We start from the raw sequence: 16,381 nt of genomic DNA on the forward strand, positions 1-16,381 counted from the left end.
TTGTCACCCGGAGAAAACCACAGCAAGAATGTACTTCTCGTTTTGGAGGCAGTTTCGACACTCTGAAAAGGTACAAAAATGCATGAAATGTCTCTACATACAGTGTTCAGTTTCAGTTTGCCTCATTTGTGGCTGATTTAAAGGGACAGTTCAGGTAAAAAGGAAAATTCTCTCATGGTTTACTCGCCATACACCTCTTCCACACCTGACTAAGTTTCTTTCTACAGTTGAACACATTTATTTAAGAATGTTAAAACTAATCAATGCATGAATAAAGGTTTGGAGTCTTTTGAGGGAGAGTAAATGATGAGTATATAATATTCATTTTGAGTGAAGCTGCCGTTTAATGAGCATTTTGCAGTGATGTTTTAGTGGCCTCTAGTGGTCGGTTTTATTTGAGGTCTCCTGCAGTATACCCTCCCCGGCCACTTTATTAGGTACACCTGTCCAACTGCTCGTTAATGCAAATTTCTAATCAGCCAATCACATGGCAGCAACTCAATGCATTCAGGCATGTAGACATGGTCAAGACGACCTGCTGCAGTTTAAACTGAGTATCAGAAGACAGATGATTTAAGTGACTTTGAACGTGGCATGGTTGTTGGTGCCAGACGGGCTGGTCTGAGTATTTCAGAAGCTGCTGATCTACTGGGATTTTTTCAAGTACTACCATCTCTAGGGTTTAAAGAGAATGATCTGAAAAAGAGAAAATACCCAGTGAGCGGCAGTTCTGCGGGCGCAAATGCCTTGTTGATTTCCTGTACCCTGTTGAATCTACGCCACGAAAGATTAAGGCAGTTCTGAAGGCAAGAAGGGGTCCAACCTAGTACTAGTAAGGTGTACCTAATAAAGTGGCCGGTGAGTGGATTTGCAGCCATCTATTGATTAAGGATCTCTAAATAGTGTGTTTCAGCCATTTCAGATTTGCTTCTTTCTTTTAAGTACTATAACCTTTGTGAGTGTTGTGCCTGACTTTTTTAAAAATAACATAGATATTTAATATTAAGATAACTGTATATATATATATATATATATATATATATATATATATATATATATATATATATATATATATATATATATATATATATATATATATAAAATTTTGAATGAGAAAAATATTTATTATTTATTAAACTTTTTAGAAATGTTTTAATAATTATTTCATTTTTTAAATAATAATAGGCATCTTGCATTAATATATCATTGTGGTCTTCTTTGTTAATAGTCACATTATAATGTTTTAATAAAAATAGTTTCTTTATAAATATCTCTGTATTCCACAGATGTGTAATTTGTGGTGTTGTTTTTCTGCAGGTCCATGTGAACCTGTTACTGATGGAGGCACGAATGCAGGCAGCTTTACTTTATGCTCTCAGAGCAATTACACGCTACATGACCTAACACACGCGCACACGCACACACAAACACACACAAGCTCTATTTAAAGCATTGAAATGCAGGATGACCTGTAAACACTATCATTCTCTGATTGTAGCATGTTTTACACACACATTGCACATTATTCCTCTAAAGCACAAAAGGTTTCTGTTCAGTTTGTTTTTTCTTTTCTTTTTCTTTCTTTGGCTTCTGCTGGATTTGGGAAGCAGTGAATTTTGCACATCTCCTGAGTAAACTTGTGACTCTTGTGGTACTGTGAATGTGTGTTTGCCCTGCTGCAGTATTCTCTTCGGTGTGTTTCTGTGAATGTTTAAGATCTCCATCGCCTTTTTCTCTCTCAGATGTAGAGCAGATTTAAAATGGGCAGAACTGAATGGAGAAAAGCACAATTTGTTGTTGTTATTTGTGGATTTTTATGTATAATAAAATATTTTAATATGACTGTGTGTGTGTGTGTGTGCGTGTTTGCGTGTTTGCATGTGTGCGTGTGTGCGTGCGTGCGTGCGTGCGTGCGTGCGTGCGTGCGCGTGTGTGTATGCGTGATTGCGTGTGCATTATCTTTCACTCAGCATATTTAGAAAAAGGAAAAAGAGTTTCAGGTCCTGTTTTGTTCCCAAATTTAGAAAGTTAAATAAAAAAAAAACATTTGATGCTAAAACAGAGCTTTGACCTTTCAGATGCCGAAGTCCCCTGGTTATAATTATCCGTGTCTGAGGAATCCCAGTGTTTAAAATGAAAGGTATCCGTTTTGCTTATGTTCATTATTTGTGTTATTCATTTTCCTTTGGCTTAGTCCCTTATTCATCAGGGTTCGCCACAGTGGAATGAACTGCCAACTATTCCAGCATATGTTTTATTTAGCGGATGCCTTCCAGCTGCAGCCCAGTACTGGGGAACACCTATACACTCTCATTCACACATACACTCATACACTACAGCCAATTTAGGTTATTCAATTCACCTATAGCGCATGCAACCCAAGCAAACATGGGGAGAACATGCAAACTCCACACAGAAATGCCAACTGACTCAGCTGGGGCTTGAACCAGCGACCTTGCTAACCACTGAGCCATCATGACACCTTTTTAATTTTTTTTATTTTTACAATTTTAGAATATAATACATTTTATTACTTCAAGTTCAAAATCATTCAATATTTTATATTTTATAAATTAATTTTAGTATTTAAATAAATAAAAATTTATCCAGTCATTCATGAAAAAAATATGTAAATGTATTATTTTATTAATTAAATCTAATTATATTTCAATATAATTTCATTATAATTTATTTTTAATTATATTACATTTTACGTAACATTTTAATTACATTTTGGATTAGTATTTCGATTTTAATTATCAACTTTTTAAATTTATTTTTTATTATTACTCTTTTATTATTATTTTATAATTATAATTTAAATATTTTAAATAAATACAGATTAAAGATTGGAGTTTTAAACTCTTATGTGCAATTGTATCATTCTATTTTATATAATAATATTAATAAATAATAATAATAATAATAATAATAATAACTGGCTTTAAATCAATACACAAGGGATTATTTATTAATTTATTATGACTTATTAATTAATTAGATAAATGCAATTTATTTATTACTTCCCTTTATACTATGTATGTATCTTAAAATGGTAGTATTTATTATAATTATTTTTTTTAATTGATTAAAACATTTATCAAACATGCAGAACTGTCCTTCCCCAAAACAGCCACTAGGGGCCGGAAAAGTCCAACAAACATTTTCAGGCACCAGTTAACATCACCTAACACCCTCACATGTACCTGACAGTACTGTACATAACTATTGACAAGTTGTCTGAATATTGTTCGGCACTATTAATATACCTGCAGTCGGCTACGAATGATATTCCTCTCCAACATCAACACAAAGTAAGCCATGAAACTTCACCGTCACATTTACGTGGTGAAACCGCGTTGAATATTTAGCAAATAATGCAACTTCCCGGAAATACATTGATGGGCTGCATTTGTTTTAAGCAGAGAGGAGGCGGAGTTCAGCGTTTCCGGAGAGCGCGCGCCTGAAGCAGCGCATCGCGGCCGGTTGATCGCCGCTCGGACACTCAAGCTCCGCCACCCTGCCTCCTCCAGCGACATTAACTAAGGTAAGTTATTTCTGACTTTCTTTTATTTAGCTACTGAGAGACTTTGTTAAACTGAAGCGAATTTAAAAGTGTTTTGAAGTGCTTAAATGGACTATTATCAAGGGTAAATGAGCAACATTGTTATAAAACTAGGCTGATAATATTATGGATTTTACATTAAAGCTGCTTATGGTCAACGGTCTGTAAATATTCTGAGGCATTGCAATGGAATAAATTGGATATTAAAAGTATTAAAAGTACTACAAATGTGGTTAGTTTCTGTTTAAAATCTGGCAAAATAGATATGTCAATGTCAGTGTTTTTGTATGGTCATGTGTAATCATTTTCATACACTACAACCCAACAGTCAACTTTATCAAATGAAATGAGTGTAGTTAACTCAAAATTCACTGAAAGTTAATTCTCCTCATTTGAAAAGAGTTTTGAACTCAGTGTTGAAGATAATGAGTTAATAAAATTCTTCATTACTTCAACTTAAATGGAGTAAGTTCACAGTACTCATATAGATTAGTTTCTATTTCAAATGGTTTGTAGCAATCAGTTTCCTCAAGTGGTTTGAGTTACCTTAACTTATTGGGTTTTACAGCACTCAATTGGTTTGAGTTCTCTTCATTTATTGGATTTTACTGTGCTCAAATTGCTTAGTTTACTCAAATGGTTTAAGTTCACAGTACTCATTAGGATTAGTGTCTTGAATTCTGTTGCAATCGGCTTCCTCAAATGGTTCGAGTTGCCTTTGCTTTTTGGGTTTTACAATGTATTAATAATTATATAAAGTAGTACAGTAGAAGTAGTATAATCTGTTCTTCGCATCAAGGCCCACAATGGAAACAAGTATTGTTTTTAAAACTTTATTGTGTATATCCTTGACGAATCAAGTGCATTTACTTTATTATAAGAAAGAAAGTGGAAGAGGCAGATTCACAAAAGATAATCAGTGAGAAATAACTAGTCTGGTGACATTTTCTGCTGTCAGATGTTGGTGTGTTTAGGGATATAATTTATACGTATGTATTTAAAAATTTGTATAGCTATATTGTGAATTATTCTTAACATTTTAAATAACTTTTTTATGCGTCCTGTGAATTTCTGCCATCATTACTACAGTGTTTAGGGTCACGCGGTCATTAATATTATATAATATGCTTATTATTATTATTATTATTATTATTATTAAGTGCTAAAACTAGTTGTTCTATTTCATTTTTTGTAATATATTCATGATATATTATATGGTACATTCAATAAAGGCCATGGTATTACCATTCAAATGTAGAATTAAAAACCTGTATTATTATTATTATTATTATTATATTATTATTATTATTATTATTAATATATTATTATTATTATTTAAGGGATAGTTCACTAAAAACTGAAAATTATATAATCATTTACTCACCTTTTGTTTGTTTTAGGACTCAGAAAGGAAGATTTTAATTATAAAACTGGAAACCGGTAACCATTGACCTCCATAATATTTGTTTTTCCTACTATGAAAGTCAATGTTCACAGATTTCTTAAGCATATCTTAATAATTATGTATAAAAATAAACTGGAAAACATCTGGAACCACTTGAGGGAGCGTAAATATTATTTTTATTTTTATTATTGATTAAATATAATTTTTGGGGTGAACTATCCCTTTAATATGCTAATTCATGAAGTGCACATTAAATTTAAATATAAAATTAGGCTGCTTTATAATGATACAAAAGATTTTACATCAATAAAATTGCTGTAGCATCTATTCATCAAATAATACCAATAAAAAGGTATCACAATAATATGAAGCTGAGGCATGATTTAGACATTAATAACTTTAATTTATTAAGGTATATTGCTAATAACCAATATAAATAACCATTTTTAACAATCAATATGCATAATACTAGTAATGATTACATATGTACATGATATTGATTCTGAAAGCAAGGAATAAATCTAATTTTAAAAATACATTCACATACAAAACTTATTATTTGACATTTTAAAGAATGTTTATTGGTATATTATCAATAAATACAGGGTTATCTTTTATCATGTTTTAATTATTACACCTATACATTATATACACTCTCTGTCTCATATAGTGCAGTGGAAACTACCTGTAAATAAAGTTCAAAAGTGCAGTGGTTAATGACGGTGGAAGCTGCCAGTTCCTCCTGGGAGTCTGCTCTGTGTACACAAATGACCCTTTATACACGTTTATGAGCGACGAAAGTGAGCTCTGAGCTGATCTGAAACCTGCTGACGATCTCTGCATTGAAGTTTCTGTAGCTTGTGCCTGCTGGAAATGTGTGAATGAACTATAAAAGATGTCGAGCAAGATAACGAGAGCATCAGAATGAAAATAAAGTAAAAAGATAGAGAAATGCTGCTGCATCAATAATTGTTGCATTTTATTTTTGCAGTAATTGTCAATGCTTTTATTGCAATGGATTTTACTTTTTAATCACATTTAAGATAAAAGTTTGTATTTACATAATATATACAGGTGTACTATGTATATTTACCTATATATATATATATATATATATATATATATATATATATATATATATATATATATATATATATATATATATATATATGAATACACATATACTGTGCATAAAATACAAAATAAATACGAAAAAATAAAATGTTGCGTCTATAATTGCAGAGGCTTTTATTAGGATTTCAATGAAAGCAGTAAAACAGGTTTCGATTAACAGGTAACAAAAAAAGTTTATTTTTACAATACAAATACTATTTATTTTTGTCTATTGCGTGATTAAACGCATGCAAGATAAACGTTTATGTTTACATAATCTATATAGGTGTACTTTGTATATGTACATATGTATAAATACACGCATATACTGCGCATACAATTCAAAATAAATAAAAATGCTGCGTCAATAATTTCCGAGGCTTTTATTGCGATTTCAATGAAAGCAGTAAAACAGATTTTGTTTAACAGATAACAAAAACTTTTATTTTTACAAAACAAATACTATTTATTTTTGTCTTTTGCGCAATTAAATGCATCCAAGATAAAAGTTTGTATTTACATAATATATACTGGTGTACTGTGTATATTTATTGTATGTATATATGTATATATGTATAAATACACGTACAGCAGAAGCTTTTATCTCGATTTCGATGAAACCCATAAAACAGGTTATTTTAACAGATCACAAAAACATTTATTTTGACTATACGAATACTATTATTAATACTATACTATTTTTGTGTACAGCTTGATTAAACGCATCAGAGATAAGTTTGTTTACATAATATATACGAGTGTAATGTGTATATTTTAGTATATATGTAAAAATACACATACTGTGCATAAAATACAAAGCAAATCAAAATAAAATTATAAATATGAAAATTTACATATTTGTGTTTATAAATATTGTTATAAATATTCATATATAATCCAAATTATACATAAATATTTATATATAATTCTAATTATTTAAAAATATAAACAATCATTCAATATAGTCATGCATATATTTATATAAACACAAATATATTTTCGAATAAATGACAAATTTATATAGTAAATTGTAACTTTTGGATGCAATTAATTGCGATTAATTGTTCGACAGCACTATTTATTATACATATGTGTTTAGACATTTACAATATTTAACAAAAAGGCCAATAAGATATCATTAGCAAATGCTATTAATGCATAAACTAACATCAACAGTAAGACATGGCCACATTTGAGTGAGAGAGAGAAATGCTCTCTGCGGTTTCAGAGCTTCAGTCCGAGCAGTTATATCTAGTCCTGTGTGCTATTTATCTATTTATACTGGTTGATCTGCTGCCTTTTTCTGGCCTCGCAGTGTGTCGTTTTCATGATCGTTCATGTGCTCCATTGCCGTTTTTAGTGGAATAAATCGAGCACCTTTAGTGAATTATTAGGTTTCCTTATTAAGTTTCTGCCAGTTACACGACCGTTAGAAAAGTACGCTAGTATGAAAAGAATTCGGACATACTTCATCCACCATTAGTTATTATCTCGTGAACTACCCACTTCAATTGCATCATTGCATCATGGGATAGCATAGCGTCCATCGGATGCACACTTCAGAATCTCACCGGAAGTAGTCAGTCAGCTGATGTTTTTGACGTACTATAAAGTAGGGAAGTCTGCGATCTGTGTTGCAGCTTAGGGCAACAATTAATAGATAAAATTAATAATTATCGATAATTAAAATTAGCTAACGAATGCCCTCATCGATTAGTTGCAACATTGATGGAATCTACACTGAAGCACAGAAAACATGTTTGTGTAACCTTTTTTGTTTTGTTTATATTTTGGATATTTTGCTAAATTTTACTTTTCAAAAAAACCTTTGATATAATTTAAGGTTTAAAATGTCAAAACGATGGTTCCAGCCTCAACCCAACACTGGAAAACACCCATACATTCTTGCATTCCCACTCATACACTAAGGCCAATTTAGTTTATTCAATTTACCTATAGCATGTGTTTGGACTGTGGAGAAAACCGGAGCACCCGGAGAAAACCCACGTCAACATAGGGAGAAAATGCAAACTCCACACAGAAATTCCAACTGGACCATTTTAGACTAGAACCAGTGACCTTCTTGCTGTAAGGCGACAGTGCTAACCACTGCGCCACCATGCGGCCCATAAGCAAAACAATAAATACAAAAAGTCAAGGTTTTTTATCCAAAAATATATCCCCCAACTAATCGATTGTCAAAATAATAATTCGTTGATGCCTTCATGCATTTGGTTAATATTTAATTGATAACATTTTTTTAAATTTAATTAATATTCAATAAATGAGTATTTAAAGCGTACCTATTTTACCCCTTTTACAAGATGTAAGATAAGCCTTTGGTGTGTCCAGAATGTGTCTTTAAAGTTTCAGCTCAAAATATCTATCAGCTTATTTATTATAGCCTCCAGAATCTGCCCATTTGGTGTCTGAGTACACTCAAAGTCCCTTTAAGGCAAGTCATTTCCAACCCGGTCTCATTGTGGAAACGTAGCGCCGCGGACGTTTCTGCGTACCGCGATTTACGTCCCGGGAGGTACGTATTCGAGCGTTTTTTTGTTTTCGTGGATCCGCGAGAGGCCGCTGTGCGCGCTTTTTCGCGTCTCAGGCGGGCGCCTCTCGGGAGCGCGCGGCGTTCGTGCCCGCGCCGTTCTCGCGCAAATAGCCGCCGGATCAAAAAAAACAAAAAAAAAGCAAAAGCCCTTATCTTCTATTTCGACCGCGTTTTGGGATCCCGCCGCGTTTTCGCCCTTATTTTCCGGATTCCGTTTTTCGTCTTACCTGATTTCCGGAACCCGCCGTTCCCCGGACTCGATCCCGGTCGTCGTCCACCGTGGCCGGCTCCGGCTCGTCCTCCTCCTCCGGGGCCTCCGCTCCGCCGACGCAACGCTGTGAGCTAGGCGGATAAACTGATTGCGTTGGGAAAGCCCTCCACTCGGAGGCGAGCTGTCGGCCGGCGAGCGCGAAGAGGAGGGGCGGAGCGGCGCCACACCGCCCCGCAGCGTTCGCTTGAAAAAACCAAACGTGGCCTTTACGTACCTCCGGCCACGTAAATCGCGATCTCCAGAAACGTCCGCGGGGCTACGTTTCCAGAATGAGCTTGGGTTGGTCATTTCACTCGGTGGCCGTCTTTGAAACGCCACTTGGGCGAACTAAATTTTAGGAGGTTGAAAAAAAGAACAACTTTAAAAAGTTTGTGTATGTCTGTACGTGGTGTAAAACTATAGAACAGTCTAGATCAGACTCTAAAACAACGTCAGGATATTAATCAATTTAAAAAACGGTATAAATATATATTAATAAAGGAATATAATGATGAAGGTGATTGAAAAAGGATAAAAAGAGAAAGGTATGATGAAAATTTAATTAATGGCTATTTGCAGTACTATGTTGTTGTTGTTGTTGTTTTTTCTTTATTTTATTTTGAAGTACTATGTATTTTTTTTCTTTGGATCTATGTCACAAAATGAAAAGGCACAAATGGAATCAAACATATTATTTGTCAAAGATGTTTCATCGAAAAAGAAGAGATAAGTAAAAGAATAAATAAGTTTAAGTAATAAACGAATGATGTATGTGGTAATGGGGTGGGAGAATAATACGCTTATGCTTCATCCCGCTCCATTTTCGACCATGGTGAAATGTATTTCTTTTTGTTAATGATATTTTATGTATCATATTTTTGTTCGAAAATAAATAAATCAAAATCAAAAATATCGCAACCTCTTGTGATTGTATAATCGCTACATTTCAAATTGGATTTGCGATTTGATTTCGATTAATCGCTCAGCCCTTGTCCAAACACATGCGCTATAGGTGAATTTAATAAGCTAATGTGGCCATAGTGTATGTGTGTGAATGCAGGATGTATAGGTGTTTTCCAGTGTTGGGTTGCGGCTGGAAGGGCATCCGCTGTGTAAAACATATGCTGGATAAGTTGGCGTTACATTCCACTGTGGCGATCCCTGATTAATAAAGGGACTAAGCCGAAAAGAAAATGAATGAATGCGTTCTCAGTACTTTAAAGAGCCTATGACAACAACAACAACAACAACAACATCATGCATATTTAATGTCACAGTATATTGCAGCATTGCATACTGGACTAAAAAGCATGATGAGGTTTGATTAATTAAATGGAAAACAGAATGGAATGTCTCTAGGACTAGATTAGGCCATAGGCTTCATCACTTCCTGTTCTGTACAAGGTCACTTCCTGTCTACTCTCCCCTGGCGCTATGGGAGGAAGTGGGTGCGGCTGTCCGGTTAAATTGTCCGAAATGCAACATGGTTAAACTGACCAAACCAGAGCCTGCAATGTGGATTTTCAGCTCTCCGATGTTCTGTTCACTACTGACCTGATGTTTAGTGTGTAGGAAACGTTGGCTAAATCCCACATATTGTATTCAAAGGGTTGCTTGTTTGATTAGCGTGAAACTGGCATTGATTCTGATGATGAATACATTTTTTTGGCTTTAGTTTTATCCAATTAGTGCATGCATATTCAGAGAAAGTGTTTAAAAAGCACATATATTTAGTTTATTTTCCGAGGGCACCCGTGCTGAAGTACTGCGTTCATTAACGGCCTGTTCGTGGAATCTGGCTGTGGAGGAAATTGACATCATGTGGAAAAAGGAAGTGGCTGTGTTTGTGACACCTGACTTTCTGTTCCCAGGACACACTCTGCTATTGTCTTCCCTCTCTGCAATATTATCTCTCAGTTTCTCTCTCACTGCATTGTTTCACCTAGTTGTTGTTGTTGTTGTTTATTTGCCTGAGTGACTTTTATTACAGTTTTTATGAGTGTGTGGGTGTATTCAGCATGGTCTCACATTTTCTTGTTGTGATAATTGCTAAATCTTTAATCAGGGTATATGCAGTGCTCAGCGGAATTGAGCACACCCCATTCTGAAAATGAACATTTTTATCCATTCCTCAGTAAATATATAGGCGATGTAGATAAAACAAACAAAAAGCGCTCTGGGGTAAGCTCTAATGTATGGTCGGTGCTCTTTGGGTGAGGGATTCATCAAAACAGCAACAAGAATCAGTCCAAGACACTCGAATAAAGTGAAAAATTAAAAAAGCCTTTATTCACATGGATAAATCTCTAAAAACCTACGTGTTTCGGCAGAAGTCTGCCTTCATCAGGGTAACAGTGATCAGGTGTGTCTAGAGCAGGGGTCTCAAACTCAATTTACCTGGGGGCCGCAGGAGGCAAAGTCTGGGTGAGGCTGGGATTTCACAAAAAAAAGTCCTCAAATGTCATTATTAACAGTTTTAATTATTTCTTCTGAACATGAAGTGTCCTGAACATTAATAGAACATTGAGGGAAGATTATGAACAGTTCTTCTGAACATGGCATCTTTTGCCTACTTCTTGCTGCCAGAGACTTGACAGCGCTTCTTCTCACAAATCTGAACCACATTTGGCTTTAGAGCGGAAGCAGTTGAGACCCTCAGTATGGCTTGAAGATGATCATCATTAAGTCTAGACCTGTACTTTGACTTATTGAAGTCCTAGGGAAAAAAGTGGGGGAACTCACTCAAAACTTCCATTCCCTCACCTAAAAAAAAAGGCGTATATATGTATAAATAAAACACCCCCACCCCACTCCAGTCACATCAGTCTGTACCAGTCTGTATCTACCTATAATATCAACACAATCTCAGGCACGTGGACACATAGGGCTCAACCTGTACAGAGCACATGCCCTTTTTAGTCTTGCATAGAAAGTGCCCTTCCAAAATGATCAAAAGTGCCCCCGCGACGCGACACACCCTCGGTCCCGCCCTTCAGTAGGCGCGCGATAACACCGCTCTTGAGTACGCGCGCGACAACACAGCTGATCAGAACGCGCGCGACAACGTGCATTGAGTGACAAGCGCGCTGTGTACGGATAGAATCAGCGGAGCGGGGAGAGCTGATTCTGTCAGAGTACAGTGGTCGGCGCGGGCCACAAAATATTGCACTTAGGGCCGCAAATGGCCCGCGGGCCGCGAGTTTGAGACCCCTGGTCTAGAGTCTCTTTTGAGTACTACGGTCAACTGACTCATTTAAACATCTCAAATGGCACTTAAATAATTAAACAAGTCTACTATCATCATAAATTCGGCATAGATACACAAACACCCACTTGCATAAATGGGAAAAGAGAGAGAGAGGAAGAAAAAAAAAGGAAAATACATATAAATACAAACACATACATCAATGTATAATGATAATCTGTAAAGCATCTATAGAAAAACATCATTCATTCATTCATTCATTTTCTTGTCGGCTTAGTCTCTTTATTAATCCGGGGTCGCCACAGCGGAATGAACCGCCAACTTATCCTGCAACTTTCCACGCAGCGGATGCCCCTCCAGCCGCAACCTATCTCTGGGAAGCTATAGAAAAACTGTTTTACAAAAAAGAAGAGAAGTCTAATTCACCATTTAAACCTGGAAATCTGGTTGCTTTTAATGTATAGATCCAAAAAGTCTCTCTCTGTTTTAATCTTTTTATCCTGTCTCCTCCTCTTGTAGAATTATAAATATGTTCAATACCAACTATTTTTAATGAACTTGGATTGGCATGACCTTGATTTTTATAATGTAGAGCCATAGGATATTGTGGATTACAGGTACGTATTGCATATTTATGCTCCGCTAATCTCAACTTTAGCTTTCTCTTAGTCATTCCTATATAAAAACAACCACAAGGACATTCCAGTCGATAAACAATAAAAGTAGTATTGCAATTAATAAATGAATTGATCTTAACTTCACGGCCTGAAGAAGGATCTCTAAATATGTTCGTCTTGAGTATGTTTTCACAATGATTGCAATTACCACATCTGTAGTTCCCTGTTGTTTGATTTAACCATGTGTTGGTCTTCTTAGTGGAGAGATGGCTTCTCACAAGTTTATCTTGAATAGTTATAGGCGATGTATTTTGGTGCATTTAAGTGAAGTTTAACAAACTAATTTCAAGAGGAGCATGTGATATGATCGACTACAGCTGATCCTCATCACTAATCATTCGCTAGCCTTCATTCCTTATCTTCGTTTTTGGAAAAAAAAAAACTATCCCTCCCTTCTCCCTCCTCCTTTTTCATGATCGGGCAACACGGTGGCTCAGTGGTTAGCACTGCTGCCTCGCAGCAAGAGGCACTCGTCGGTAGTCGGTACTCCCTGCGTGGAGTTTGCATGTTCTCCCTGTGTTTGCATGGGTTTTCTCCCACAGTCTAAAAACATGTACATAAGTGAATCGTAATAGTCACAAGCACTTAATGCATACATACATACCTAATCAATCAGTACCACCTATTAGCCAGAGCATAACACCTGATCTCGTATCCCCTCCTAGTGCTCGTTGACCAGGCGGGAGCCTTGGGCTCATCTGTCTCCGAGCTCAGGGTTCTCTCCAAACCTGCTGTCATAGTTTAGCACTATCTAAGTGTGAACTCTTGAAACTAAACAGATAAATTAAACAGATATATTTATTAAAATAATATTTTAGTCACACATATTTAGAAACTGAAAGATAATACAATTAAATTCAAGCAAAATATCGCAAAAATAAATTACAACCTACAAAATTTCAACTTCGTTTTTCCATGTTTCTACTTCTCTTGATTTTTCTTCTATTTTAAATTTGTATTTAATATTTTCCTATAACATATAAATTCGGCTGCACTAGTTTTTGGACTGTTATTGTAAGCTATTTTGTTAGATGAGTTACAGGTTTAACTTTAGTACTGACTAATCTAATGTATATGCACAAATATAATATTGTACAGCTTCCTGTTAAAAATATGAATTTAAAAGAGAGAGGGTGTACTTAAATATGCTGAGCACTGTATTATATAAGAACATTAATGGCATAACTCGCAAAAATAGTTAGTTCTTTATTGTAAAGTGTGACTTCTATGAAGTCACATGTTACAGTATTATAAGGTACAATTCTTAGTATTCATAAACCATTATTATTTTACCCTCGGTAAAATCTTAATTTGCTGCTTGATTATGGTTATTAAAGGAATAGTTGATCCAAAAATGAAATTAACTCACTATTCACTCTTTAAGTGTTTTCAAACCTTTATGAGTCTTAAACACTCAATAAAATATTTTAAAGAAAGGTGAAAAGCGGTAACTATTAACTTTCATGAGCAAAACAAACACTATGGAAGTCGATTTCATAGCGCACATATTTCAAAATATCTCTATTTCAAATAGAAATAATTAAAAACAAATAAAGAGTGATTAAGAGGATGACAGATTTTTCATATTTTGGGTAAACAACCCCTTTAAGGTAGTAGTTAGGTTTAGGTTTTGGCTATAGGTTTCGCTAGAAAATGTTGTTGATTTAATGTTAAAGCTAAATATACAATGACAAATAGCTATAATTGTTGCAGAACTTATGGTAATGTTAGTTTAAAAATATCAGTCTTTTCTAGTTATTTGGCCCAGTTTCTAAAGCAGCGTGTTATTTAAATTAATAAGTGATTAAACAAGAAAATATTATCACCTAAAACTAATAAATGCTTTACAAGTTTTCATTGTCATTTATTCATTCATTCATTTTCTTTTCGGCTTAGTCCCTTTATTAATCTGGGATTGCCACAGCAGAATGAACCGTCAACTTATCCAGCACATGTTTTACACAGTGGATGCCCTTCCAGCTGCAACCCATCACCGGGAAACACCCATACACTCACCCATACACTCCATTCACACACACTACAGACAATTTTAGCTTACCTAATTCACCTATACTGCAAATCTTTGGACTTGTGGGGGAAACTGGAGCACCCGGAGGAAACCCACGCCAACACGGGGAGAACATGCAAACTCCACACAATGCATACTTTTCCCCTCCTTGTTGTTGTTTTACAAAAAAGAAAGATATTAAGAAGAACAATTGCCATTAAAGTGAAGTTACCCAAACTTCTGCTGTCTTATGCTATCTAATCAACAACTGATTAATTGGGACATAATTACTATTATTATTATTAATAATTACTACTACTACTTTTATTATTATTATGCCTATTATAAATTTTTTGTATTTTCATAGCAATTTAAACTACCCCTTCAATAAGTACAACAAGAAACAAAAAGAAGGAGCTGTGATACTCTGTGGAGGAATGTCTGAGTGCATCAGTTACATCAGGTTTCCTTTTTTTCTTGTGCTTGAATGTTGAAATGGCCCTCCTGTACTGCGTGTCTTTGGGGGAAAGCGGAGCACCTGGAGGAAACCCAACACAGGCAGAACATGCAAACTCCACACAGAAATGCCAACTGACCCAGCCAGGGCTCGAACCAGCGACCTTCTTGCTGTGAGGTGATTGTGTTACCCACTGCGCCACCGAGACGCCTGTGACAGATTTTGTACCTTGATTTCTGACAGTGTATAGAGAGTCTTCATAATAAACACAAATATTTAAGTGTGTGTGTGTGTGTTTGTGAGGACTGTGAGTCTGACAACTTGTTTCCCGCTGTCCTATCATTCCAGTTCCACTCACACAAGACTTCCTGTTTGAGGGGGAGGGAACTTCCTGTGCCTGAGAGTGGGGAAAAGGGAAAGGAGCTGCAGGAAAAGAGTGAAAGAGCACAGGGTGAAACTAAAGCCTGTGGGGGAGAGCAACCTGCACATTTGATGAATTTGGGAATTAAAATAAGGGTGGCACTGTGGCTCAGTGGTTAGCACTGTCGCCTCACAGCAAGAAGGTTGCTGGTTTGAGTCCCGGCTTGTCCAGTTGGCTTTTCTGTGTGGAGTTTGCATGTTCCCATGTTGGCGTGGGTTTCCTCCAGGTGCTTCAGTTTCTCCCACAGTCCAAAGATGTGCGCTATGGATGAATTGAGTAAACTAAATTGTCCACAATGTATGATTGTTTGTGTAAATGAGTGTGTATGGCTGTTTCATATTACTAGGTTGTGTCTGGAAGGGCATTCGCTGCATAAAGCGCTGCATAATATGTTGGAATAGTTGGTGGTTCATTCCACTGTGGCGACCCCTGACTAAGCCAATGGAAATGAATGAATGGGAGTAAAAAATATTCACTGCATTCCAATATGCCTACTTCCTAACTACAAAGTAGGTAAGAAACAATCCAGTAGTGTGTCTAAATTCCCTATACTAATAAAATAGTGAGATAAAAAAACACCTAGATTGTCTTCTACTTCCAATGAGATACCGAATAGCACATTTAATGGACTATTTATTTATCCCATGGGGCCCCGGGAGTGGATTTCATTCATATTGCACACATTCATGCAACAGTTTTAGTCAGAATTATTAGTCCCCCTAAATT

At 35.6% G+C, this 16,381-nt stretch overlaps 2 protein-coding genes across 4 annotated transcripts in view; both read left to right on the forward strand.

The window, feature by feature from the left end:
• The window catches only part of sesn2 (sestrin 2), a 16,295-nt gene extending 14,453 nt beyond the window's left edge, over positions 1 to 1,842 (forward strand). For both annotated transcript variants that reach the window (NM_001079975.2, XM_073930447.1), the window contains exons 9-10: positions 1 to 70; positions 1,318 to 1,842. The exon at positions 1 to 70 is cut by the window's left edge and continues 75 nt beyond it. In NM_001079975.2, coding sequence (NP_001073444.1) covers positions 1 to 70; positions 1,318 to 1,404 — 157 coding nt within the window. In that variant the 3' untranslated portion in view covers positions 1,405 to 1,842. The remainder of the gene's footprint in view (positions 71 to 1,317) is intronic.
• Positions 1,843 to 3,468: 1,626 nt separating this feature from the next.
• The window catches only part of yrk (Yes-related kinase), a 74,000-nt gene continuing 61,087 nt past the window's right edge, over positions 3,469 to 16,381 (forward strand). For both annotated transcript variants that reach the window (NM_001365553.1, NM_212781.2), the window contains exon 1: positions 3,469 to 3,547. The gene's annotated coding sequence lies outside the window, so the exon portion shown is untranslated. The remainder of the gene's footprint in view (positions 3,548 to 16,381) is intronic.

Source organism: Danio rerio, chromosome 19 (assembly GCF_049306965.1).
Source record: "Danio rerio strain Tuebingen ecotype United States chromosome 19, GRCz12tu, whole genome shotgun sequence".
NCBI classification, from domain to species: Eukaryota; Metazoa; Chordata; class Actinopteri; order Cypriniformes; family Danionidae; genus Danio; species Danio rerio.